The sequence below is a fragment of the Canis aureus genome, chromosome 20 (genome assembly GCF_053574225.1).
Source record: "Canis aureus isolate CA01 chromosome 20, VMU_Caureus_v.1.0, whole genome shotgun sequence".
NCBI classification, from domain to species: domain Eukaryota; kingdom Metazoa; phylum Chordata; class Mammalia; order Carnivora; family Canidae; genus Canis; species Canis aureus.
In genome coordinates, this window is record NC_135630.1 from 60,259,022 (window position 1) to 60,283,915 (window position 24,894).

Below are 24,894 nucleotides of genomic sequence, written 5' to 3' on the forward strand. Positions count from 1 at the left end.
TGGTGATAGTTGTAGCTGCCTTTTGTTTATTCTCTGTCTAATCAGGTGTTTCTGGGCAGAACTAGAGGTAGAAACAATTGATAAACTATTTTTTTCTTTTTGAGAAAGCAGAGCTACTGTCTCTGGGAAAATGCATAGAATACAAAGGCCTGACTGTTTAAAAATCTTGTTCCTAAAATTATACAAGAATGAGCAACTTGCCATTTATTCTAACATGGTCAACATGAGTAATAACCTCAAAGAATGTCAGAGAAACACCAGCTCTGCTTTAAAGTGCAGCACATTGGGAAGAGATTCCAAAATCAAAGCAAAATCCATAACTTTGCAAGTAATGTATCACATATGGTTGGAAAAGCACGCTTGCCAACACACTAGGAGAAAATGCTCGGTGAAAATTGATGTGTAGGAATAAATTAGTAGAAGCCTACATATTGACTTGTTAAAGCAAAATGAAGACAGCTGTAAGCTCTTTCCTTCCCTTCCACCATGGCAGTGTCAGCAGTTGGCGACTTAGTAGGCCTTGTAGTAAGATACACGTAACACGTTGCTATTTATTTTTCCCCCCTTGTTCAACTATTCTTTTGCTTTGCCTGGTATTTGTCATTTTGTATTTTCGAAGCTAACACCGAGTCCGTGGGAGTCCTTTGGGGTTGCCCTTCCGGGGCTCCCTGTTTGCAGAGACCACCCACGGTAGGGTGGACAGGAAGGAGCATGTCATGCAAATCCATGTGTTTGCGGGACTGGGAGCTTTTAAGTCTTCAGCGGCATTTCTCTTTCGTTTTAGTTTTGATTTTGAAAGTGTGGAAAGCACTGTGGAGAGCTCGGTGGACAAATCAAAGCCGTGGAGTAGGTCCATCGAGGATCTGCACAGAGGGAGCAACCTGCCATCCCCCGTGGGTAACAGCGTATCCCGCTCAGGAAGACACTCTGCGCTGCGGTGAGTTCCCTGACTCAGAGGAGGCGGGTGTGTAGGGTGTGTAGGGGATGCGGGGCAGCAGGGGGCCTCGCTCTGTGGGTGATCCTGGGCTGCCTACGCTGAATCTCTCCAACAGCACTTGCGTCTCCAATGATGCCCATGGAAGTTTCTTCAGGGGTTCATGGGATCATCACTTGGGCAACACTCTGCAGCTTTAAATAGTTTTCAGGAAACACCACAACTTCATTAGGCACAGAAGGAAAATTCTACCAAATGCAAGGAATGCAGTGGCCTCCTGCACAGATAATTTTTCAAAAGCAGGGAAATGCTGACTTTGTGATTTAGGCTCCGTTGTCCGGGGAGGGGCAGCACCTCTTGAGATTTGAGGATCTCGAGAATTCCCTGTTGACTATTCGTAGTCTTCTCCTCTCCCTTCATCGAGTGGTAGTTCAGGAGTGTGTTCTGTGGGACTTGTCCCTAGGTGTACGTGTGAAATGCTGTAGTGATCGTTTTTATTAAATAAATGCTTTTTAGGGCAGTGTTCCTTTGGTTAGGTGTGCTCAGTTGCCGACTTCTTGTGTCCCCCTAAGGATGCCCTCTCTAGTCATTTATGGCTGAAATGCCACCGCGCTAACGAAGGCCGGTGCTGCCTGCCTGTACGCCTCACAGGTGTGCTACCACTGAGATGGTCGATTCATCTTACCTACAATCATTCATTCACTGGAAAATATTTTTTGAGCTTCTGTAATTTGCCAGGCACTGTACTTAGCATGAAGATCCATGGATGGGTAAATCAGGACTTCCGCCTGTCAAGATAGAGGTGGCATCCAGAGCAAGTTCATAAATCGTCTAATAAAATTTTTATTAATAAGCCCCTCCTTCCCCACTGTTGCTTATTCTTTGCAGCTTGAGAACTTTATGTCCCTTATTTCAGGCTTGAGCTGGCAAGTGGATGCTGCTCCTGTCAGTGTTGGAGATCCCCATGGGTACTGGGTCCTTGGTCGTAGGGTCCGTGTGTCAAGTAGCAAATCGCTGAAAATGTGGCTTTCAGACTTTAAATGTGATTAGTCTTTTAATAACCTCTTGTCCCTTTGACTTGGGTTCTGGTCAAAGAAAGTTAATACCTCGATAATGAAGTTCAGTTTTGCTGAAGGGTTTGACATTTGAATATGATGCTTCCAATCAACCTTTCAGATTTTCCGTGTTTGGAAATGCCAGGAATATTAATGGGTTTTGAATGGTTCCGTAATAATGAAGAGCAGTGTTTCATTCCATCTCGTGGTATTTGCAACAAGCCAAGAGCTATAGGACTTGCTAGTCTGCGTCAACTTTACATGTGGACAAGGCTGATTTGGAAGTTGAAGAAAGGGCGTTCGTGCCCGAAGAATTCCCTAATGACCTTCATATGCGAATGGAAACTCTTACCGTTAGTATAGATATAATTATGTGCAAGGAATTTAATTGACAAAGCACATTTTAATTTGCTTTTTTTTTTTTTTTTTTTTACCATTTCTTACCTGGAATGTATCACATATGGGCCAGCCAAAACCTTAATAAGTATTCATTTTTCTCATTAATAATTGATTATGCCTAGTTTTGAACTACTGAAGACTGTTCATTGAGATCATGTAGTTTGTGGAATAATGAAGGAGGCAATAAAATCTGGGAATTTTTTGATTCAGGGAGGACTGAACCCTAGAAGGCGTGGTCCAGGGAGGGACATCCGTGTCCAGCCTCACTTGCTCGACAGCTGGCTCAAGGTAGACCTTGCTAGAATTCATTCTAAATTGGAAAAATAGACCAAACATGTAGAGAGAGACGTGATGGAAATGCTATTCTAAGAGACTCAGAACCTAGCAGATGTGCCAGAAGATGACCAGCCAAGGAACCAACATCACATTCTTCTGGAGGAACAGAACATTAGGATTTCCTTTGACTCTTCCTTCATGGGCTCTAGGAACTCCAGAAAATCAACGCGGCGGTAACTTTCATGCCTCTTCTTGGCCTGAGGCTTAACAGTGCAGATCAGTGATACTCCAGCACATGGAGTTGTGCCTGGATTCTGACTCTTCCTTGGGTTATTTGATAACATCTGTGACTTTAAAACAAAACAAAACAGCAATCCGAAGTACAGGCATATGGTACATGTTGCTTTTCATAAACTCAAAGATTGTTTACATTTTTTTTTCTCTTCCTCCTCCACCTCCTCTCCCCTTGCTTTGCTCCCCACACTTCCTTCACTTTCTGGCTTTCTTTGCATCGTCCTTTTTCATCCCGCCATCTCAGTGCTGATTGTCTTCTCTTCCTCTACTTTGTTCTTTCCTGTCCTACTGTCTTCTCTTGCTCCGGTTCCATTCATTTCATACGCCGCCACCAGATTGGTTTCTCTGCCTGAGTATCTTCAGTTCAAATGCCACCAGAGCTGCTTCTCCCCCTGTTGCCTCTGGAGCAGCTTCAGTTTACACACTGGTGATGAGGCTTCAAACCGGAAAATCTCGTAAGTCACGGGTGCACATGATACCCACGAGAGCTTGTAGTGCATGGTGGCAGGGCATCAGGACTGCTCCCCATGTTATAATATGATAACGTCATGGCTCACCATCACCCTGTACTGGAGTAAAGCCCACTGCCTTTTACGCTTGGATGCACTCTGTTATCATATTATGATTCCTTAGTTTAAGAATCTGACCCTTGAAGGTGTATGGTCTTAATGTTACAGTTTTGGGGGAAACGATACAAGGGTATTAATTCGTGTTCTGTAGCTTATTCGGGTAGCTTTGTTTGATGGGAATATGTCTTCTGTATCCAAATGCAGATTTTTAGTTTCCTCATCTTAATCTCCAGATAATAACATAGATTCCATAGTCTTGTCCTCTATCACCTGGCAAAAAGTATTAAACTTAGAAAAGGAAATGAGATTTTAAGAAATCTAAGACACTTTACAAATGTTTATTAATGACAAAGAAAACCAGTGCTTTTATTTTATTTTATTTTTTTAAAGATTTTATTTATTCATGAGAGACACAGAGAGAGGCAGAGACACAGGCAGAGAGAGAAGCAGGCTCCATGCAGGGAGCCCGATGTGGGACTCGATCCTCGGACTCCAGGATCATTCTCTGGGCCAAAGGCAGGCACCAAACCGCTGAGCCACCCAGGCGCCCCAAAAACAGTGTTTTTAAACAAAATTTTAACATTGATGCACATTCTCCTCTTTATCTTCAGACTTTATTGTTTATTTAAAATGGATGATTAAAAATTTTAGGGCAGGACATTGACCTTTAGTTATATTAGCTGTTACATTCTGTGTTACCATGAATTTGTCTGCTTGGCCAGTGGTAAAAATGTTGATGTGGATGCAGAGGACCGGGATTGTGCGCCTTGTAAGCCTAGAGCAGGGTGTTCCTTCAGGTAAGATTTCTGTTGATGTGGCTGTAGGTCTAGCTACAATAAGTGATGCTCTATATGCACATGTGTGATGCTAGGTTTTTGAAGACAAAGGTTGTATTAATTCAGGTGTAAGAGAAAGTGATTTTTAAGAACGTTTAATGCCATTAGACTTAAATAAGGAGTGGCACAGACAGTAAATAAACGTTTTGAGTTTTTTAAGAGTTTTTATTTATTCATTTGAGAGAGAGCGAGCCTGAGCAGGACCACAAGCAGAGGGAGAGGGAGAAGCAGGCTCCCTGAGGAGCCAAGAGCCCTATGCAGGGCTCGATCCCAGGACCCTGTGATCATGACCCGAGCCAAAGGCAGATACTTAACCAACTGAGCCCCCCACGTACCCTATGTTTTGAGTTTTTAAAGAAATGCGTGGAATATTCCTCAGCCATTAGAAATGACAAATACCCACCGTTTGCTTCAACGTGGATGGACCTGGAGGGTATTATGCTGAGTGAAATAAGTCAATCGGAGAAGGACAAACATTATATGGTCTCATTCATTTGGGGAATATAAAAAATAGTGAAAGGGAATAACGGGGAAAGGAGAAGAGATGAGTGGGAAATACCATAAAGGGAGACAGACCATGAGAGACTCCTAACTCTGGGAAATGAACTAGGGGTGGTGGAAGGGGAGGAGGGCGGGGGGTGGGGGTGACTGGGTGACGGGCACTGAGGGGGACACTTGACGCGATGAGCACTGGGTGTTATTCTGTATGTTCATAAATTGAACACCAATAAAAAATAAATTTATATAAAAAATAAAATAAATAAATGCGTGGAGCACTAGGAGCCTGCAAGAAGGGGTCAGATTTTAATTGGGACTTTGGGTGATGGCCAGAGCTGGTGTTTGGGCTGAGGAAAGTGCTTCTGGTGGAAGTAAAGTGAAGAAGCAGGAGATGAGCAAAAGCTTACAGCAAAGATGAGGCATGTTTGGGAAAAAGGGGAAGAGCCTGTCTTTTCTAGAACAGAAGCTTTGTGACGGGGCAGAGGGTGATTTAATGGAGAGATTAGGTCCTATACATCCAAACAAAGCTGGAAAGGCCTTGTAGGTCACTCCAACTGACCCCAGTGTGTTGAGGAAATCAGGATCCACATTTCCTCTAAGATGTTAACTTCTGTAAGTATTTATCCCTATGATTCCCAGAACAAATTTCACTGTTTTTCCTGAGCTTACTATGTTAAAGGAATGAGATCTCCTGAATAGTCACCATTCCATTTACCCCCTATATCTTTAGTGAATTTACACAAAGAGATGGACTTTAAATTTAGATCTTTGTTGATGCATATTTTTTTTTCATGGAACTGATTTTTTTTTTAGAGTATTTAAAAATAGTCACAAAGATGTAGATAACATTGATATAATTTTTATTGGGAAGAAAAGCTGAGTGTCACCTCCGTGCTAGGCACCGTTCTAAGGACCTTCCGTGATTTACTGCTCACGGTGGTTTTATAAGAGAAATAAATAGGAGAAGTTTCTTCTCCCTGAGAAGAAACTGAGGTCTCTGGTGGTTAAGCAGCTTGCGTGGGATCAACCAGTGAGTATGAGAGGGAGGATATGAAGTGAGCTGGCCCAAATCCAGCTTCTAAGCCATATTATCCTGCCTGCTTATGCACAGGATGATTTTTTTTCTCTACCTTCAGTAAGAAGCCTGTTTTCACATCAGGGTGTGCACATGTCTTTACGGGAGTTGTGCCCTGCAGGAGGAGCATTTGCTAATACTTCTCAGAAGAAGTAGCCTTTTTCTACTTCACGCAAAGATGCCGAGGAGCTCGTAGAGACCCCGATCAACATGCTGGTCGGTGTAGCTGATCAATCTAGCTATCACAAAACAGAAACATGAAAAGGTGTTTCCTAAACAAATGACAAGAGTAAGACAAAAAGTTCTGTATTTATGCAATTTGACTGTCACCTATTTGCAGATGGGATGGCATTCAAAGGGAAGGTTGTTAAAGAAAAGTCTTTTTTTTTTTTTTTTTTAACCAAAGGGGAGATTATGAGTGAGGTTTTCTCAAAAAAAATTTTTATAATGTTTTGGAACAGACCTAAAACACATGTAGTATATACCTATGAGTCCGTTAGGGAGAGGCCACATTATAAAGAATCTTGAATTTTCGAGTTTGGTTTCATTTGTTCGGCAGTGGCATCGGAAATCGTATGAGGTGGTTGATCTTTTCAAGTGTGCAGAGCCTGGCGAATGTACTGGATGTTGAGTGGGGGAAGATTGCTGACACTTGGACCTATGCAGAGGGTATCCGACAACCTAGGACATAGAGCAAAGGCCAAGTAAGATGTTCTGAAATGGACTCGGTGGTCACAGTGGTAAAGAGAACGTTTTGTATATGATTGAAGAGAAAGAGAATCATTAGTAGAGACAGCCAAGTTGGAATCTGGAGGGGTCTCAGGCATGATTCGTTGGATACATCTCGTCAGCGAGGCGCCGTGCCAAGCCCCTTCTCTCCAAGGAGCTACCTGCGTCCTGCAGACCAAGTCCCTCGCGGGCCGTTGGCCCATATGCTGTCGATGAGGCTTTACTGCAATAGATACTTGGGTTCGCGGCAGTTTTCCTGATCGTATTCAGATAATGTGGGAACACAACTCTGTACCCGTTTGCTCATAAAGTAAGAGGTATTCTAGAAGAAGACTGGAGCTCTTGGAAGCCCCTTCAAGTTCTTTTATTTCAACAGTAGCGTTTTACCTTGAATTTTAATTGTTGGGGAAGAAAGTCATGTAACCTCTTAGCTTTGAACCATTATAATAGGAGGTTAGAAAAAAAATCTCTGAATTGTGCATTCAGAAGCTAAAGCATTTTTTTTCATTTTGATTCACAACAAGGAGAACTCCGTTCTGATCATTTGCCAGTTTGTGTAAATTAGGTGTGCAATTTCTTTTTTTTTTTTTTTTTAATTTTTTTATTTATTTATTTATGATAGGCACACAGTGAGAGAGAGAGAGGCAGAGACACAGGCAGAGGGAGAAGCAGGCTCCATGCACCGGGAGCCTGACGTGGGATTTGATCCTGGGTCTCCAGGATCGCGCCCTGGGCCAAAGGCAGGCGCTAAACCGCTGCGCCACACAGGGATCCCAGGTGTGCAATTTCTAAAATGATAGCTAGTCTCTGTTCGCTTCCCTCTTCTGCCCCCAAGTTATACAAAATCAACTCAGATCTTTAATGGTCTTCGTTATTGGGAGTTGTAATCTGTATTTTTGTTCTAATGTGTTCCTCCTTCTTAACTCAAACTTCCTGTATGGGAAGATACTGAAAAATCTATTTCCATAGAATCCAACTTAAAGGAGGAAGAAACTATGAAGAAAAATAGATTAAAAGTTATTCTCAAAGCTTGAGTTCTCTCTGTTCATCAGATTAGATGGCAGGTACTGACTGAAATTTTCATTACCACTGAATTTAGAGAGAAAAGGAAAATAAAGAATAAAGACAAAAAAAATAAAAAGGTAAAAACAAAAAGCAAGAGAAAAGAAGTGGGAGAAGAAAGAATGAGGAGACTGTCATTACAGGCAGCATTTGAATATTATTTCTTTTTTAAAAATATTTTATTTATTTATTCATGAGAGACAGAGTCAGAGACACAGGAGAGGGAGAAGCAGGCTCCATGCGGGGAGCCTGACCAGGACTCGATCCCAGGACCCCGGGGTCACGCCCTGGGCTGAAGGCAGACGCTCAACTGCTGAGCCCCCCAGGTATCCCTTGAATATTATTTCTGGGGGAAGAGAAATGTTGAAGAAACCCCTTAACCTGATAGACTTTTGTCCTGAAGATCTGAGGTTCCAGAAAATGCAGTAATTATCTATAAAATAAAGGCTTTCTAAATTTGCAGACTTTGTAAAAAAATAATCTGCAACGACAGACTTTCGGTTTTACTCTTCAGCACATCTTCTAAGCAGAGACAACCGAAGGTATTGGGCTGTTGTGTTTCAGATTTTTGTATTCTTTTGTTTATTTCAAGTTGAGAAAAGAGAAAAAATGTACTTGAGTTAAGAGTGTACACATTTCGGCTTTTCAGCTAGGAGCTTGTTTTAATGGCCCTGCTAGTGGCAGTGGTGACAGCTTTAATTAGAGCTTGTGGTGCATATGCCACACTGGCAGGTGGGTCAAACCTTTCCCCCTCTGAGAAGCTCCGACTTCACTTGTTTCACCTCTTCGTCGGGTCTTTTCTCCGATGGAAGACCAACTGAGAGAGGCTGAGATATGGAAGTCGTCCGGCCGGGGTACTGCTCACAGTCCTCTGGTTGGCAGAGACGAGGCTCAGGGACCGGACGCGCCTGTTGTGAGATTACATTAATTCCTGTAAAGAACTTGGCTCAATAGTGAGTAGTCGGTCAATGCTAACCACATAGGATTGAGGGAAAAATCGAAGATGCCTCAGGAACTTCCTACAGCTGGTCCAGGACCTTTATCCACCAGACTTATCAGTATGTGAAGCGTGCTTTGCCAACGTGCTGGGGCTGCAGAAAGATACATAAACTATTTGTATAAACTATTTGGTCCATGGCTGCTAAAGGACCCATCTTCATGAAACCTTTTGGGAGGTATTCAAGGATTATTAGTCCCATTTTACAGATGAGAAAGCCAAGGCTCAGAGAAGTTATCTATACTTAGTGATAGAGCCAGAATTTTTTTTTTAAAGATTCATTTATTTATTCATTCATGAGAGACACAGAGCGAGAGGCAGAGACCCAGGCAGAGGGAGAAGCAGGCTCCATGCAGGGAGCCGGACTCGGTCCCGAAGGCAGGTGCCCAACCCGAGCCACCCAGGTGTCCTAGAGCCAGAATTTGTGTGTTTTTTTTATTTTGTATTTTTTTATTTTGTATTTTTTTAGAGCCAGAATTTGTAATTAGTCTTCTGACTTCTATGTCAAATGTTTTTATGACTTGATTGAGAAAATACGTGTGTGTGTGTGCGTGCGCGTGCGCTCCTGCACCCTGACTTTTGTTAAGTGTCATGAGTATAACCAAAACCAAAGTATGGAGCTTTAGAAGCTAGAGTGAACAGTAAAACCTAGGGAAGATTCGCAACGTGGTCTGGATGTGCAAGAGCAGTAGGACTTGCAGGATAGACTGTGGAAGGGGGGGTGGGTGTTGCGAGCCATGGCTCAGTGGTAAGACCACATGGTTTGTTTAGGAAACAATGAATAGATGAGTCTGGCTGGAAGCAGTTTAGAGCCAGTTTATGTAATATTTTGAAGGCCAGGCCAGGAATTGTCATTTTAGCTCATTGGCAAAGATCTATTGAAGGCTTGTGAAAAGAGGGCGATTTGGGATAAACATAGAAATATTTCTATTTAAAGGTCACAGGAGATAGGCGGTTTCCTTGAACAGCCTCACACGGGGATATATATGGATTAATTAGCAATTCAGTAGCAAATGCCTTTGTCAAAGGGAATTCAGTGAAAAACCAGAAAGTTCAGACTCTTCATGTGATGAATTGGCAGCCTGTTTGTTCACTTATTCCATTCAAAAAGCATATATGGAAATCTTTTGATTCACAGGTTCTGTTCTAGTTGTTAGCTGGTCCTGTGATGGGAAATGTAGATAAATGGAAAATTTCAGTAACTAATAAAAAAAGGTTCCTTCGGAGGTTTGTATGCCTCTGTCTGTGTCTCCCTCCGCCCTCCTTATCCTCTGTTTCCCTTTCTCTCTTTACCTCCACTTCGAACTGTCTGGATTCAGCTCTTTGAGCTCTGTTTCTTTTGGCTGCAGAGACCATCAGAAAGTGCTTTTGCTTCATTTTTCTCAGCATCATATATTTTATGAGTTTAATTGATAGAAGAAATATGCCCAAGTGATGTCATGTCTGAAGGGTAAGAGAGGAAACCTAAAACCCCAAATCTTGGTAAAGTTATATTAAGCCCAGACCTTGGAACCATAAAAGACTAATAAAATTATGCCAAATTGTGTGACATACCCAGTTGGCATTGCATCGCAGTTGAGTTGAATCCTCACCTTCACTTCTAAGGAAGTTCTAATTACTGAGTTTTATTTATTTATTTTTTATTTTTAAAAATTTTTTTTCTGAGTTTTATTTATAGGTAGATATTAGCTTGATTATCTGAATAGTTAGACTGTTTGAAAATACTGTTTGTAAGAGAAAAAAATGTGCCCTTTTCCAGTTGCCATTAGGGCTTCGATATTACCGACTTCACACATATTGGCAAGAACAGTCTATAGACTTTCAAAAAAAAAAACATTTTTTTTGCCAGACTCTGAGAAAGTCTGGTTTAGGTCAGACCAGGAAACACTCATTCAAGCTTCTACAGTAATTTGTTGTCTGTGGATAGTTTGGGGTCACGGGGGGAGGCAGACCTGTACGCACGCAGCCCACCCACGAGAGGAGGTCTGAGTGTCCAAAAAGAAGTATATGTAGTTAAAACAATGGGTTGCTGACCAGGCTTATTTCAAGGTATCGCCAGGTGAGCAGCGGCTTCCCTTGGCGTTTACCAAGTGCTGGATGCTTTGCAGGCGTAGATCCCTGCACGTACCCACCGTTGGACAATCTGGCTTTTGTTCCGAAGCAGTGTCCTTTCTCCTGTACCTCCAGAATTCTCGTGGACACGTTATGTATCCTTCATTCTCATGTTCATCACCTATTTTTTTTAAATATACTGGTTTTATTTATTTTTTAAAAGATTTGTTTAGAGATGGAGGAGCAGAGGGAGAGGGTGAGGGAGAGAGAGTTTTAAGCAGACTCTGTGCTGAGCATGGAGCTGGACACGGGGCTCGCTCTCAGGACCCTGAGGTGACCTGCGCTGAAATCAAGAGGCGGACGCTTCACCGGCTGTACCACCCAGGCATCCCATCTCCTTTTATTTTTTTATGGTCTTAAGAACACTTAACATGAGATCTTACCCTCCTAACAGATTTTTAAGTGCACAAATCAGTACTGGTAACTTCAGGCAGAGTGTTGGGCAGCAGATCTCTAGCACTTACCTTGTGTAACTGAAACTTTATACCTATCGACTAGCAATTTCCAGTGTCCCCCTCCACTCAGCCCTGGCAACCACCGTTCTGTTCCGGCTTCTAAAAGTTGGACTGGGGACACCCGGGTGGCTCGGCGGTTGAGCGTCTGCCTTCAGCCCAGGGCGTGACCCTGTTGACCCGGGGTCTAGTCCCACGTCGGGCTCCCTGCGTGGAGTCTGCTCCTCCCTCTGCCTGTGTCTCTGCCTCTCTCTGTGTCTCTCATAAATAAATAAAATCTTAAAAAAATAAATAAATAAAAATAAAAGTTGGACTGTTTTAGATACCTTTAAACAGGCTCATATGTTTGTACTTATTTCACTTAGGACACCTCAGGGGTCATCCCTGTTGGTACACGTTGCAGGATTTCCTTTTCCTTTTTTTTTTAAACCACTAATATTCCATTAGATATATTTACATTTACTTTTCACTTTTTATTTTGGTACTGTTTAAAATTTGAAAAAATTAGAAGAGTACAGTGATCCCTCTTATGCTCTTTATACAGATTTAAAAATTATTAATATTTTGTTTATTCTGTTTATGCATTTGCTTTTGTAAATACACCCTTTCTAACCCTTTGAAAGCAGGTTACAGAATTGTGCCTTTTCCCCCCTAATTATCCCAATGTAGATTTCCTAAGACAAAGACCTACTCTTATTAACCACGACACAGTGACCAAGATAAGAATGTTTCAATATTGACACTTTCTTAGTCCAGTCTGATTGTTTCATCAGTTATCCCACTGTCTTCCATTACTTTTTTTTTTTTTTCATTTTTATCTGTCCGGGATCCAATGCAAGGATCATTTAGTAGTTGTGTCTGTGTAGCGTCCTTTAACTTGGAACAGTTCCTTATCTTTGCTTTGTCTTTCATGACTTAGTGTTTGTGTGTGTGTGAATATATAATATTTTTTATGAGTTCTAATTGTATAATGTGGAACTTTCAGATGTACAGCCTGTCGATTTGAAGAATTCATGTATTGCAGCATGATTAACACAGTAGCATCAGCTACCACCGCTGCTGTGTCACATAATTATTATTTTTTTTAACCACATTTTCCTTATCCACTCATCTGTTGATGGGCGTTTGGATTGTGTTTGCGTCTTGGCTGTTACAAATAATGCTGCAGTGCGTACAGGTGTGCAGATGCCTCTTTGAGATTTTGATTTCAATTATTTTGGATAAATACTGGAAGTGAAGTTGCTGGATCATATGGCAGTTGTATTTTTGTTTTTGAGGGGAACTCCTTACTTTTTCCCATAGTGTCTGTATAACTTATATCCCCCCTCCCCCAACAGCGCTCAAGGGTTTTAGTTTCTCCACATCATTGCCAACACTTGGAACCTCTTGGTTTTTGTTGTTGTTGTTTTGTGGGGTTTTTTGGTAACAGTCATCCTGACGGCAGTGAGGTGAATGTCACATTGTGGTTTTGACTGCATTTCCCTGATGATTAGTAATGTTGAGCATCTTTGTAGATACTGTCGGTCATTTGTACGTCGTCTTTGGAGAAATGCCTGTTCGAGTCCTTTGCCTATTCTTTAAGTTGGATTATTTTTTTTTTTCTTTTGCTGTTGAGTACTGGGGTTCCTGAGAGGTTTTGGATATTGATGTTTTGCAAATATTTTTTTCTATCTTGTAGGTTACCTTTTACTTCATTTCCTTTCTGTGCAGAAGCCTTTTAGTTTGATGTCGTCCGACTTGTCTGTCATATCCCTAAACATGAGGAGCTAGTTCCTAATGACCATAGCTTCATTTCTGACCCTCTCGTAGTGAGCAGCGGTTGAAGGACGGCACAGCATGAGTCTAACCAGAATCTAACCAACAGTATGTGTGATTCAGGCTGCCAACGTGTGCCTGGCAGGGGAACTTCTTAGGGTCTGATCTGTAGTAGGCAGATTCCAGGCAGCAGCTGCCCTGGCTTTCCTTTGCCAGGCTTGCCAGTCTTTTTTTTTCCGGAGGCAAAATTTCAGGTTTTGCTTGCCTTGTCATTTCTTACTAGACTAAGTCGGCGGGTTGGAGCTCACTCATCCGTCATTCTGCTGAAGGGCTTTTAAAACCAACACCTCCTTTCCCGGTGGCACCTGCTACCACTTCTGTGCAGGTCGAGCCGTTCACCACCTGCTTCTCAGCACATTCGTTGCCGCGCATGAAGCAGGGGCTCAGATGGCACCTGTCACAGTGGCACTAAACAGGAAATGTTTTGTTTAGTGGTTCTTAAAAGGCATTTGTAGAAATTGCTGAGCTTCGTGTGCCTGTTATCCTAGCCTTGACTTAGGACTTCTTTATTATTTCGTGTACGTATAACTGCTGGTGCCTACATTTAATGCAAGTGATTGGAGCCATTTATGTTTGGTTTTGATCTTGAGTCCGTTTTGTGATCTGGTTTTTTTCCATAGTCACAGAATTTTTTGAATTCCAATTGGCAGCTCCTCCAAGACAGTGTCTCCTCTTCAAATGCTAGGGGAACATTTTAGTTTTAATTCAGTGCTTTGGACAGGATAGCGGAGAGTTCTCAAAGTTAATGAGGAAGGTCTGGGAAATTTGGTGGTATTGGTTTCCCTTCTAAGGTTTTGGTCAAAATGACTTCTCAAAAGACAGGCTTTTCTTAAAATTCTTGAGACCTCAAAAAAAACAAAAAACAAAAAACAAAAAACCTAAATATTCATCTCTCTCTCTCTCTCTCTCTCTCTTTTTTTTTTTTTTTTGTACAAATGGCAGGCGCTCCAGAAATTGGACTCGGGGCTGTTCTCTGCCTTCTGGAAACCATCTCTTATATCCAGGCATCCAGAGCCCCAAAGCTCTGTGTGCCCAAAGGCGAGAAGAAAGGTTCTCAGGGCAGCCAGCATTTAGGGACTATGTTCTGGTGGTCCCGGCATTGGTTTCCCATCCCTCCACTAAATAGTCTGTCCCCTTGTTTTTTTTCCTCTGGAATCTGAGAGTGTTCCCTCCAACCCTCGTGTCTCCAGGAAGCTGCCCTGAGTCACCAGAGAGGCCTGATTGTTTCAGGACCTCATTAGACCTGCTCTCATTAACACATATTCAGAAGGACTTTCTTGGGCAGAAAGTGGTCTCTAAGCGTCTGATCTGGACGTTAGGGACTCTCTGAATGCTGTCATCCATAAAAACAATGAGGCAACTGGCAAAATATGCCAGAATCAACTTTTTCAGAATTCTGGGAATTAGCTAGTCTTGCAGCAATCTGGGGAGCTTTTATTTAGGAAAAGCAAGTGAATCCTGGTGTAAGAACAGCTGGTTTTGTGGCAGTTCACTTGCCCTGACTCCCCCCGCCACCCCCCCAGTTCCACAGAAGCCTGGAAAACCAGCAGCTCCGTAATCACAGTGAAAAACCATCAGCCTGGCAGCCGGCGGACGGGCCTAAAGGAAATGAGGTTCCTTCCAAGCCTGTCCTCCGCCTCCTCCCACATTAAGCTGTGATGCACCGTGAGAGTGAGAACCGGCCAAGAAGCCAGTTGTACGCCGCTGTTACGGGAACATCCCCATGAGCTGTTGACGGAGGCTGGGACCCATCAGAATCCCATGGGACGGGAGTGGCTCGGCTGCCTCGGGTGTCCCAGACCAGGGAAGCCAGTGCTGCCTCTCGGGGACAGTAGCACAGTGAACCAGACACGCTCGGCCCAGGTAGCCTCTGTTTTATGAGGTTTCATCATGACTTCAGGAAGGAAAGATCGTAGCAGTTGTTTCACTGCGCATAATTCTGCGAGGGTACATGTGCCAGTTCCCTAGATTCCCAGAAGCTCCCGCACCTCCTGCGGAGTCACACACCGAACCCCGCGTAAAGCTCAGGTCTGTCCAGAGAGCTAACCTAGGATGACGCGCTCGTGAAGGGCGGACGCAGGCCAGTCTCAGCTGCGGTGTGTTGCACCTCATTTACGTGCGTCGGCGTGACTGTGCCTGCAGCGTGTGCTTGGGATGGCTGGTCTTGAGCTCCCGGAGTTTTTAATTGGTGACTGATGATGACTGTGATCTTCCAGCCTGACCTTGAGGGAATCTGTGTAACGTGTACATGTGGTGAGCCCCGTGGCTCACTGGTCACCGTCGTCCTCTCTGTGTGCAAACCAGTAATCCTCGTACTCAGCCTTCTGGATGTCCGCATGGACATGCGCAGCACCAGGGAAAAAGATTTTTTTTTCAAAGTCCAGTTTTTCTGATGATACTGAGTGCTTTTGTTTCGTGTGTTGTGGTGGAATTGGGCCTACACCATAGAAATGTGAACCCTGCTTTATGAAGGTAGAGACACCCGCTTTCCACCCGAGAGGCCTTTGGGGAAACATCCTCCAGGGTGATTGAAGTGGAAAAGGCATCGTGATCACACCTTAGCTCTCTCGACCATCCACAAGTGCTGTTTTTATGCAGCTTTTCCCCCCTCTGTTTGGAAAGTCACACAAATCCACTGTAGAAAACTAGAAATACAGACCAAAGTGGTGACTCCAAGGATCACAAGAGATGGGTACGTTTTAAATCCGTCTTGGTAGCAGTTCGTGTTCAGTGATGCTCATTATCATGTCACTGTTATGAGACTCACCCCACAATTTGTCCATTCTTTTTAGATTTACTTCTTGAATTAGAACCCTGTTTAAAAGCAACTTTCATGTGCCTAAAGACCGTTTCCCGGAAGAGGTCTGTGTTAGCTCCGTCAGACCTGGCTTGATTGAGAAAAGGTTGATTCTATGGGGATTTTGAGTATGATACCCTACAGGAGAAAATGACCTCCTTCGGGTTGACCTCCTACTGGTCAGCTCTGTACCATGTTGTCCTGTGCAGGGGTGTGTCCTGCTCAGCTTATATCCTACATGGAGACGTGCATGCAGTGGAAGGTGGGGCTGGGTTTGATGCGCACCGAGCACGTTTCATACAGGGGTTATCAACATACTTCTCCATTGCTTCCTAAACTAAGGCAGAAGCAACATCTTTCATTACCTTTCATTTTTCCTTAACACTTAGTAGGGTTTAGCATAAATAGGAGATGCTTAATAAAAGCAACTTTGGAGCTTAAGCACAAGTTTTGGGTTGATTTCCTGTGGCTGATAGAGAACATCAGAAGCCAGTACTTGAAGTTTTTATTTAAATTCCAGTTAACCCAGTATAATGTTAGTGTCAGGTATACAGTATAATGTTCAGCCCTTCCATACGTCGCTCCGTGCTCATCACGACACAAGCTCCTTAATCGAGGCCAGTACTTTAGATTGCTCACCTTGTCCAGGTAACCTTGTTACAGTTAAGTGGATCCAGGAAATTGTTAGTCTTAACTCTTGTTGGTATTTTAGGTCAACTTAAGAGGATCTATTCAAATCAGCTACACAGGGACATGTTTTTTGGGTACTCCAATACATTGGAGCTGAATTTAAAAGTATCCAAAAATTTTAAAAAAGGTGATGTTACTCAGTTGATCATTAAAGCAAATAAACTAAATGTCTAGTTAAATAGATTTAAATCTATTAAACATGCACAAAATGTGCGTGTTGAAGTGTAGAGTAATGCACATGCTAACCCATGGCACAGTCCCTAAAATCAAGCCTAAGGGATTTAACGTGATCCTAAATTATTTTCAGATACTTTGTATTTGCAGAGGTCAAGAGTTGGTGATCTCTCTCCAGGTGCATTTACTTAAGGGGAGAAAATTCTTTTAGAAAAATAATTCCAAAATATGGGGCAAAATTTACTATTAAATAAAAAAAAAAAAAGACCCACTTCATTTTTCTGGTAAGTGATACAGAGTGAAGATTTAAAAAGAAAACTGCCGGGGTGCCCGGGTGGCTCAGTCGGTTAAGCGTTTGCCTTTGGCTCGGGTCATGATCCTGGGGTCCTGGGATCGAGCCCTGCATCGGGCTCCCTGCTCAGCGGGGAGCCTGCTCCTCTCCCTCCCTCTGCTGCTGCCCCTGCTTGTGCTCTCCCTCTCTCACTTTTTGTCAAATAAAAAAGAAAACTGCTTTCCTGGGCGCCTACGTGGCTCAGTCCGTTAAGCATCTGACCCTTGATTTCGGCTCAGGTCATGATCTCAGGGACATGAGATCAAGCCGAGGTTCCATGCTCAGTGCAGAGTCTGCTTATCCCTCTGCCTCCCTCTCTGCCCCTCCCCTTGCACATGCTTTCTCTCTAAAAATGAATAAAATCTTCAAACAAAAACAAAAACAAAAACTGCTTACCAAGTGCATTGGCCACTGTGTTCTGAAAAAGATGCCCAGATGCTGCTGTTCTTAGCAAACTGAGCCTTAACCCTGCCTGGTGAAATCATTACTGGGAGTGGGGAAATGACACCTATATAGACCCGGTGCTGTCAGAATGACGGATGTGAACATTTGACAAAGAACTTGCCAGCACAGATGGCTGTGGCGGTAGTTTTTGCACATGATAACCTGACAGATTGTGCTTGAGTTGCAACTTGTAAAAAGAGGCTACCCTAAATCCCAGGGAGCACCCTTGGAGTCTTGTCTCTTACTTTTTATCTGCTGTGTGTTGTCATTTCTTTGGGCTTCAATTTACTGATCTGAATCAGGAAAGATTGTCTAAAGGATATCACAGATCTCCTTTGGCTCTCAGTGCTGATTTTTCATTATTGGTTGTAGTGGTGTTTTAAAAAAATATATTGTGATGCTGTCATTTTATTTTATTTATTTTTAAAGATTTTATTTATTTATTCATGAGAGACACCCAGAGAGGGGCAGAGACACAGGCAGAGGGAGAAGCAGGCTCCATGTGGGAAGCTGGATGTGGGACTCCATCCCGGGACCCGGGGTCACGCCCTGAGCCACCCAGGCGCCCCCTGAAGCTGTGATTTTAAATACAAGTTCAAATGTTGCCTTTAATTCTCCATATTTGTATAAACCGAAATGGGAGAAAAATAAATTTTAAATTAAATGCCTTACACCTTAGAAAATAATGCTTATCTATATATTTTTAAGCAGAGAATATCAATAAATAAAATACACATTGTTCTTATTTATTGACCTATATTTTTAAGATCCTTAAATATTGTAAGTATTCATGTGCTGTTTTATATTAAATACATTTTAAGTGTAGATCCAGGATGTATATTTGAGATTACCCACCTACAAGAATAAATAGAAACCTTCTTTTGCTGCTAAGTAATTAGAATATTATAATTAATCCATTTTTGCTACTTTCTACAAATAATGCAAGTAATGACAAACACACATCTGCTTCTTAGAGTCTTAGTAAAATCCTGAAGCTGAAGAACTTGATTAATAAGTGAAGGGAAGGAACCTGCTCATTAAAGAGAGATCTTTACGTCATACTTTACATCATACATTAGATGTGTATGTTTGGTCTACTTGGCAAAATCATTCAAATGTCTATGACAGTGATGCAGAAATCTGCATCTGTGTGGAAGGGACTTGTGCATCTTCTTTACAGAGTTACTTGCTTTGGTCAGTAGATCTGTAGTCATTGCTGCACATAAATATAATTTAGCAGAAGACAGTTGATTCCCTTGAAAATCACCTTTTTTTTTTTTTTTTAAGATTTTATTTATTTATTCATGAGAATACACAGAGAGGAGAGAGAGAGAGGCAGAGACACAGGCAGAGGGAGAAGCAGGCTCCATGCAGGGAGCCGGACATGGGACTCGATCCTGGGACCCCGGGGTCACGCCCTGGGCCAAAGGCGGCACTAAACCCTGGAGCCACCCGGGCTGCCCTCTTTTTTTCTTTTTTAAGCGTAATCAGAGATAACATTGTTTTGCTCTGGTAGCCACTGCTTCCAATGAAAAATGCTGACTGTCTCGTCAGCTCTCCTATGCTTCGTAAGTGAAGCCATTAAAGAAATACAAAGAAATGGCGGGGGTGGGGGGAGCTTTCTCATATAGAGTAAAGACCACATGCATTTGGGCCAGGTTGGCCGTGTGGTTACTATTTGAAGAGGCACCAATCTCCTGAGCCCTCCGTGAAGTGTGTGAGCAGACATGCTCAGGCTGGGGCTGTGGCAAGGGGACATGTTCCACAGTTGTATTTGGATATTGAAATTATGCTTACTATCACGAAAATCTGAATTTGTTTCCTTAACTTTGTTTTTTTGCATTTAGAAGAGAATTAGGCCAGCCTCCATTGCTGCAGTTTTATTTCCAAGTGTGTATAAGGCAGGAAGTCCTTAAATAAAGCAGTCTTCTTTATTTCCCCCTGGTTATGGTAAACTATTTTTATTATAGAAGTTTTTCTAATTATAGGAAAATTAGAAATTACATGTGAACAAAAAAGAAAAATCTACAGTCACTCACCTGAGATAACAACTATGTAATTCATTGCATTTCTAGCATATTTTCTTCTGTTTTTCCTTAACACGTGTGCCTATGCATATGCATGTAAAACAGACCTGATGCACGTCATTTGGTAAAAAGGTAATAATAAAGCATTCTTCCCGAGGCTAGCATAAGCAAGCTAAGTTTTATACATTGAGGTATATGGAGGCAAGTGACACGTTGAAGTGCGTTTCGCAGGTATATTTGGGTCATTCGTAGGCTTATGTGAAAAAATCATCTTCTGTTTCATAGTTTTTGAAAAGAAAAGGAATTAAGAGGGCTGCTCAGAGAAACCGTTTCAGACAAACTTGTCAATTCAGTTTTCAGCTCTTAGCCAGGACCTGCGGGACTTTTTTTTTTTTTTTTTTTTTTTTATTTTTATTTATTTATGATAGTCACACAGAGAGAGAGAGAGGCAGAGACACAGGCAGAGGGAGAAGCAGGCTCCATGCACCGGGAGCCTGATGTGGGATTCGATCCCGGGTCTCCAGGATCGCACCCTGGGCCAAAGGCAGGCGCTAAACCGCTGCGCCACCCAGGGATCCCCCTGCGGGACTTTTGAAAGCGGTTAACATTCATCAGAACTTCCTTTAAATGTTTTAATTAGCTCAAGAAGAAGGCAGGCCTGTGGCTTATTTTGCGGATCATTTCTGCAGTTGACGCTATAGGAGAGTAGGTGACAGTTCTTAAAAATTGGCGTGTGTTTCGGGCGTGGAGCTGCAGAGGAAACCTCACGTGGGCGCCCGCGTAGAGCTGGCGCGCCCGCGCGTGGTGGTGGGCGCTCATCCACTCGGAACTCCCGGGCGGGAGCTCGGGCCGAGCGGCGCGGGCTCTAGGACGAGTCGCCTTAACGCTGAAGCCGCTGCGCCCGGTGGAATCTCAGCCTGTCGTGTCTCTGCTTCGGCCTCCACGCCTGGCTTCAGCGAGGCTCGGGCTGAGGAGGCATCTGAATCCTTAAAGTCCAGCATCACAGGCTGGTATCGAGTTGCTGATGTAGGCCTTGCCGAGGCCTAAACTCGCAACAGGGAATCCTGAGAGCAGTAACGCGAAGGTGCAGCTCACCTTGGGCCAGAGGATTCCAGGTCTGTGTGTAAACTCACTCTTCGCCGGGTTGCAGACGCAGTCGGCCGGCGTGTCGCTTCAGTCCCGTCTGCAAATCTCTCCTGGCTTCCTGATTAGGAGCCTGGGGTGTTCATGGACCTTGTGCACGATCCGATGCGTTATGTGCCCTGAACGAGATGGAGTCTCCTTGTCCCTAGTGTCTGGCTTGACTAGATGATGACCGGACACAGAATCATGTAGGCCTTGCAGCCTGCGGACATGGCTCTGCGGTGATGGGCTTGATGGTGGTGGCTTCAACCTGCAGTCCTCACTCAGGTGCAGGCAAAGACAGAGAACAGGTTCCATTTTTAAAGTGCATGTGCCTGTGCTGAGAAGGTAATCTATAGTTTTATAGAAATTTCCCTTTTTATTTGTAGATATAATACTTTGCCAAGCAGAAGAACCTTGAAAAATTCAAGATTAGTGAGTAAGAAGGATGACGTACACGTGTGTATCATGTGTTTACGTGCCATCATGAATTACCAGGTATGTTTGTGTTCTGATTCTTTAAAAAAAAAAAAATTCTCAATTTGTCAGATTTATATCATGTCCTCTTTGGTTTCTTTGTCTTATTTCTATTTGAAGTAAAAATCAGGATTTAATGCTATTCTACTAAAAAGGGTCTGGTTCGTTTTAATACTCAAGGTTTAACTCAATGCCTGTATTTTAATTGGGATTTATCCTTTGTGATGTATTTACGGAAGATAGTTTTCTCCTACAGTCATAGACTTGTGTAGATTACTTGGTAAATGTTTGTGACCATTGAAGATTAAGCTGCTGCTCGTGGGCATTAACGGAACAATTTTAGAACACGAGGAATGGATAGACTCTCACGTGGGTCAGTGGTTCTCAAAGGGTTAGATGGTAAAAAGGTGAGAAGTTATTATTGTCTGTTGGATTAGTGGTTCTTTTTTGAATTTTTAAAGATTTTGTTTATTTGAGAGAGAGAGCACACACGCAAGCACAAGCAGGAGGGGCAGGGGCAGAGGGGGACGCAGACTCCCCACCCCAGCAGGGAGCCTGACTTGGGACTCGATCCCAGGACCCGGAGATCATGACCTGAGGTGAAGGCAGGTGCTTAACCAACTGAGCCACCCAGGCGCCTCTGGACTTAGTGGTGCTTAATCTTTATAAGAAGCACCTGGAGGATCCTTGTTACAAGGGCAGATTCCTCCTATGGGTGATTTTTTTTTTTTTAAGATTTTATTTATTTATTCATGAGAGACACAGAGAGGCAGAGACACAGGCAGAGGGAGAAGCAGGCTCCATGCAGGGAGCCCGACGTGGGACTCGATCCCAGGTCTCCAGGATCACGCCCTGGGCCGAAGGCAGGTGCTAAACCGCTGAGCCACCCAGGGATCCCCGCTATGGGTGATTTTGATTCAGGTGATCACCATCATAACAGAGAGATTAATGTGTGTGTTGGATTAACTCCAGCAATAGAGTGGAAGTTGGAGCCTGGAGTATCAGGAATGAACTGACAGGGTCAAAGTTAGATAAGCAGAACTAGGGGAAGAATCAGAAAAACATAATTGGAATATAAAAATAGGACTTGATATCCACGAATAGGGATGCTACAGGTGGGTCCAAGCAGAGGTGGAAAATAAATGCATAGGTGGGGAGGGTCAGTATTAGAATTCGAACCCGACATAAGGATGCTGAATTGAATTTGAGAAGGGAAATGTGTATTTTATTTCTTCTTTCAATCACTATTTTTTGAGCATTGCCAGATAGACCCTGTTCTGAGCAAAGGGAATACATTAAATAAATAAATGCCCCAGGGAACTTACTGTCTAATGAGGGAAGATAGATGATAAATAACTTGAGAAATCATACAGCGTTCTAGATAATGATGGTGAATTGAAACAAAAGCTAATACTTACTCCCCGCCCAAAAAAAACCCCAAAACACAAAACTAACAGAGTACTTTCTAATAGGACCGGTGCTTTTAAGCCTATTTATTTAAAGCTCATAACAGTCCTACACGATTGGTAATGTTACTCTCTGCAATTTACTGATGAGGGAACTGAGACACAGAATTAAGTAATTTGCTGAGGATCATAGAGTCAGTAAATAGATTAAATCCAGGAAGAATGGCTCCAGAGAACTGTTACTAATACTGTAGAAAAATTAGCCAAGAAATGGGAATAGAAGTGATGAAAATGTGTGTGCAGTTCAGGGAAGCATCATGGAGAAGTAGCAGTTGTCCTCGTAGCAGTTGTAACTAGGGAACAAGGTAAGAGCTTCTAGGGAAGGAAGAATCTAGATAGAAAAGGGGGCGAGTGCAAAGGCCATAGGGCGGGAATAAGTTTGCTGTGCTTGAAGCGCAGAAAGGAGACCGGGTTGTCTGGGTTGGAATAAGGGAGAGGAGAAGAGCAGGGGTTGAAATCTGATGTTAACACGGGGTCCCGGCTGGGTAGGGCTGTAAGAATCAGTGGGAGGATTTGGCTTTACTGCGGGCGGAAAGCTTGTTGAACAGTTCTGAGGAAACCCGTGACATGACCTGGCACTTGATTTAACGTGACCTTTCTAGCTTCTGTGCTTAGGGTTGACCTTGGAGGGCAAAGGCACAAGGAAGTAGATCATCTAAGAGGCGGCTGCATTGGGCAGCCTGGGTGGCCCAGCGGTTAGCGCCGCCTTCAGCCCAGGGCATGATCCTGGGGTCCCGGGATCGAGTCCCACGTCGGGCTCCCTGCATGGAGCCTGCTCCTCCCTCTGCCTGTGTCTCTGCCTCTCTCTCTCTCTCTCTCTCTCTCTCATGGATAAATAATAAAATCTTTTAAAAAAGAGGCTGCTGCATTAATCTCAGGTGAGTGTTGATGGCGGTACGGACTGGGATAATAGTAGAGATGATGAGAGGTGACCAGATTCTGGTTTTGACAGTAGAGGCAGCAGCATTGGCTGTGTGTTGAGAGGAGGGTGGCTCCGAGGTGTTTATCTGGGGCCCGTGTAACGGAGTTGCCATCTACTAAGGTGTGGAAGGCTACAGGATGATCAGATTTGGGAGACAAGATTAGGAGTGAAGTTTTCGGGATGTTACCGTTGAGATGGCTGCAGTCATCCAAATAGAGACCTTAAGTGGGTGGTTGGGTATGCCAGCCTGGAACCCAGGGCGGAGGTCTAGGCTGGAGATAGAAATTTGGGAACTAATAGATGGTGTTTAAAGCCAGGGGGTTGCTCGAGAGCAACAGGGGAAGACAGACAAGCAAAGAGGTCTAAAGTATGAATCCTGGGGCATTCTGCTGAAATGTCAGCGAGCTGAGGAAAACCTGATGGACTCCGAGAAGTAGCCAGGCAGGTAGGAGGCACGTACAGCAGGTGTTTCAAGGAGAAGAGAGTGCGCAGCTATGACCTGTGCTGCCGCTAAGTCTTGTAAGATGATAAGTGAGGGGTGGCCGGGGGCTCAACGAGGTGGGTGGTTGGCGATGCTGGAGAGAGCGGTTTCCGTGGGGAAGAGGGAACGAACCCCCCCCCCCCCCATTAAAGTGATTGCAAGAGGCACAGCAGGAGGAGAGTAGAGGTTAGGGGGTGGGGGCGGGGCGGGGACAAGGCAGTAGATGGACACAAGGTGTAGGGTCAAGACTTTGCTGTAGTGACTGTTTAATTGGGTGCGTTTGCATTGTTTGAATGCTAATGAATCAGGGAGAAAGAAGAATGAGGGATGGGTGAGTTGCTGGGGAGGGATGGGATCAAAGACTCCAGTAGAGGGGATGGCCTTGGTTTAGAGCCCAGGAAGGTTCTTCAGGAAGAGGTGAGGGACGTACGCTGTGGACCTATGGGACGATTGACGTGGGGGTGAGAGCTTTTAGAAGCTGTTTTTTTCCTGTTGGCTTATATTTTCTCAGTATAATTAGGAGTAAGGTCGTGAACTGAGAGTGAGCTTGGAGGAGGAGTAACTCCTCAAGTCCGTAGACTCCACAGTGATTCTGGAGCCTGTTGTTAAACCCGTGATGTCATTTACCTACCAGGCCTCAGGACAAGGCAGGTCTTCCTACGGGCTGGTCCCAAAAGCCGTTGCCTGGAGTGGGGACTAGAAGCAGTGGTTGTCAACCCTGGCTGCACAGGGAAGTCAGCTTAAGAAGAGAATTTCAGGTGCCAGGGGCCCATCCTTGAGATTCAGAGTACATTGGCCTGGGGCGTAGGCTGGAAAATCAGCGTTAGGTGTTTGTTGACTCTTCCACGTGATTTTGTTGA

At 43.7% G+C, this 24,894-nt stretch overlaps 1 protein-coding gene across 12 annotated transcripts in view; it reads left to right on the forward strand.

Annotated features, from left to right (window-relative positions):
• Nucleotides 1-24,894, forward strand: part of FMNL2 (formin like 2) — a 262,254-nt gene that overhangs the window by 177,461 nt on the left and 59,899 nt on the right. For all 12 annotated transcript variants that reach the window (XM_077861747.1, XM_077861745.1, XM_077861750.1 and 9 more), the window contains exons 6-7: nucleotides 785-937; nucleotides 21,078-21,186. In XM_077861747.1, coding sequence (XP_077717873.1) covers nucleotides 785-937; nucleotides 21,078-21,186 — 262 coding nt within the window. The remainder of the gene's footprint in view (nucleotides 1-784; nucleotides 938-21,077; nucleotides 21,187-24,894) is intronic.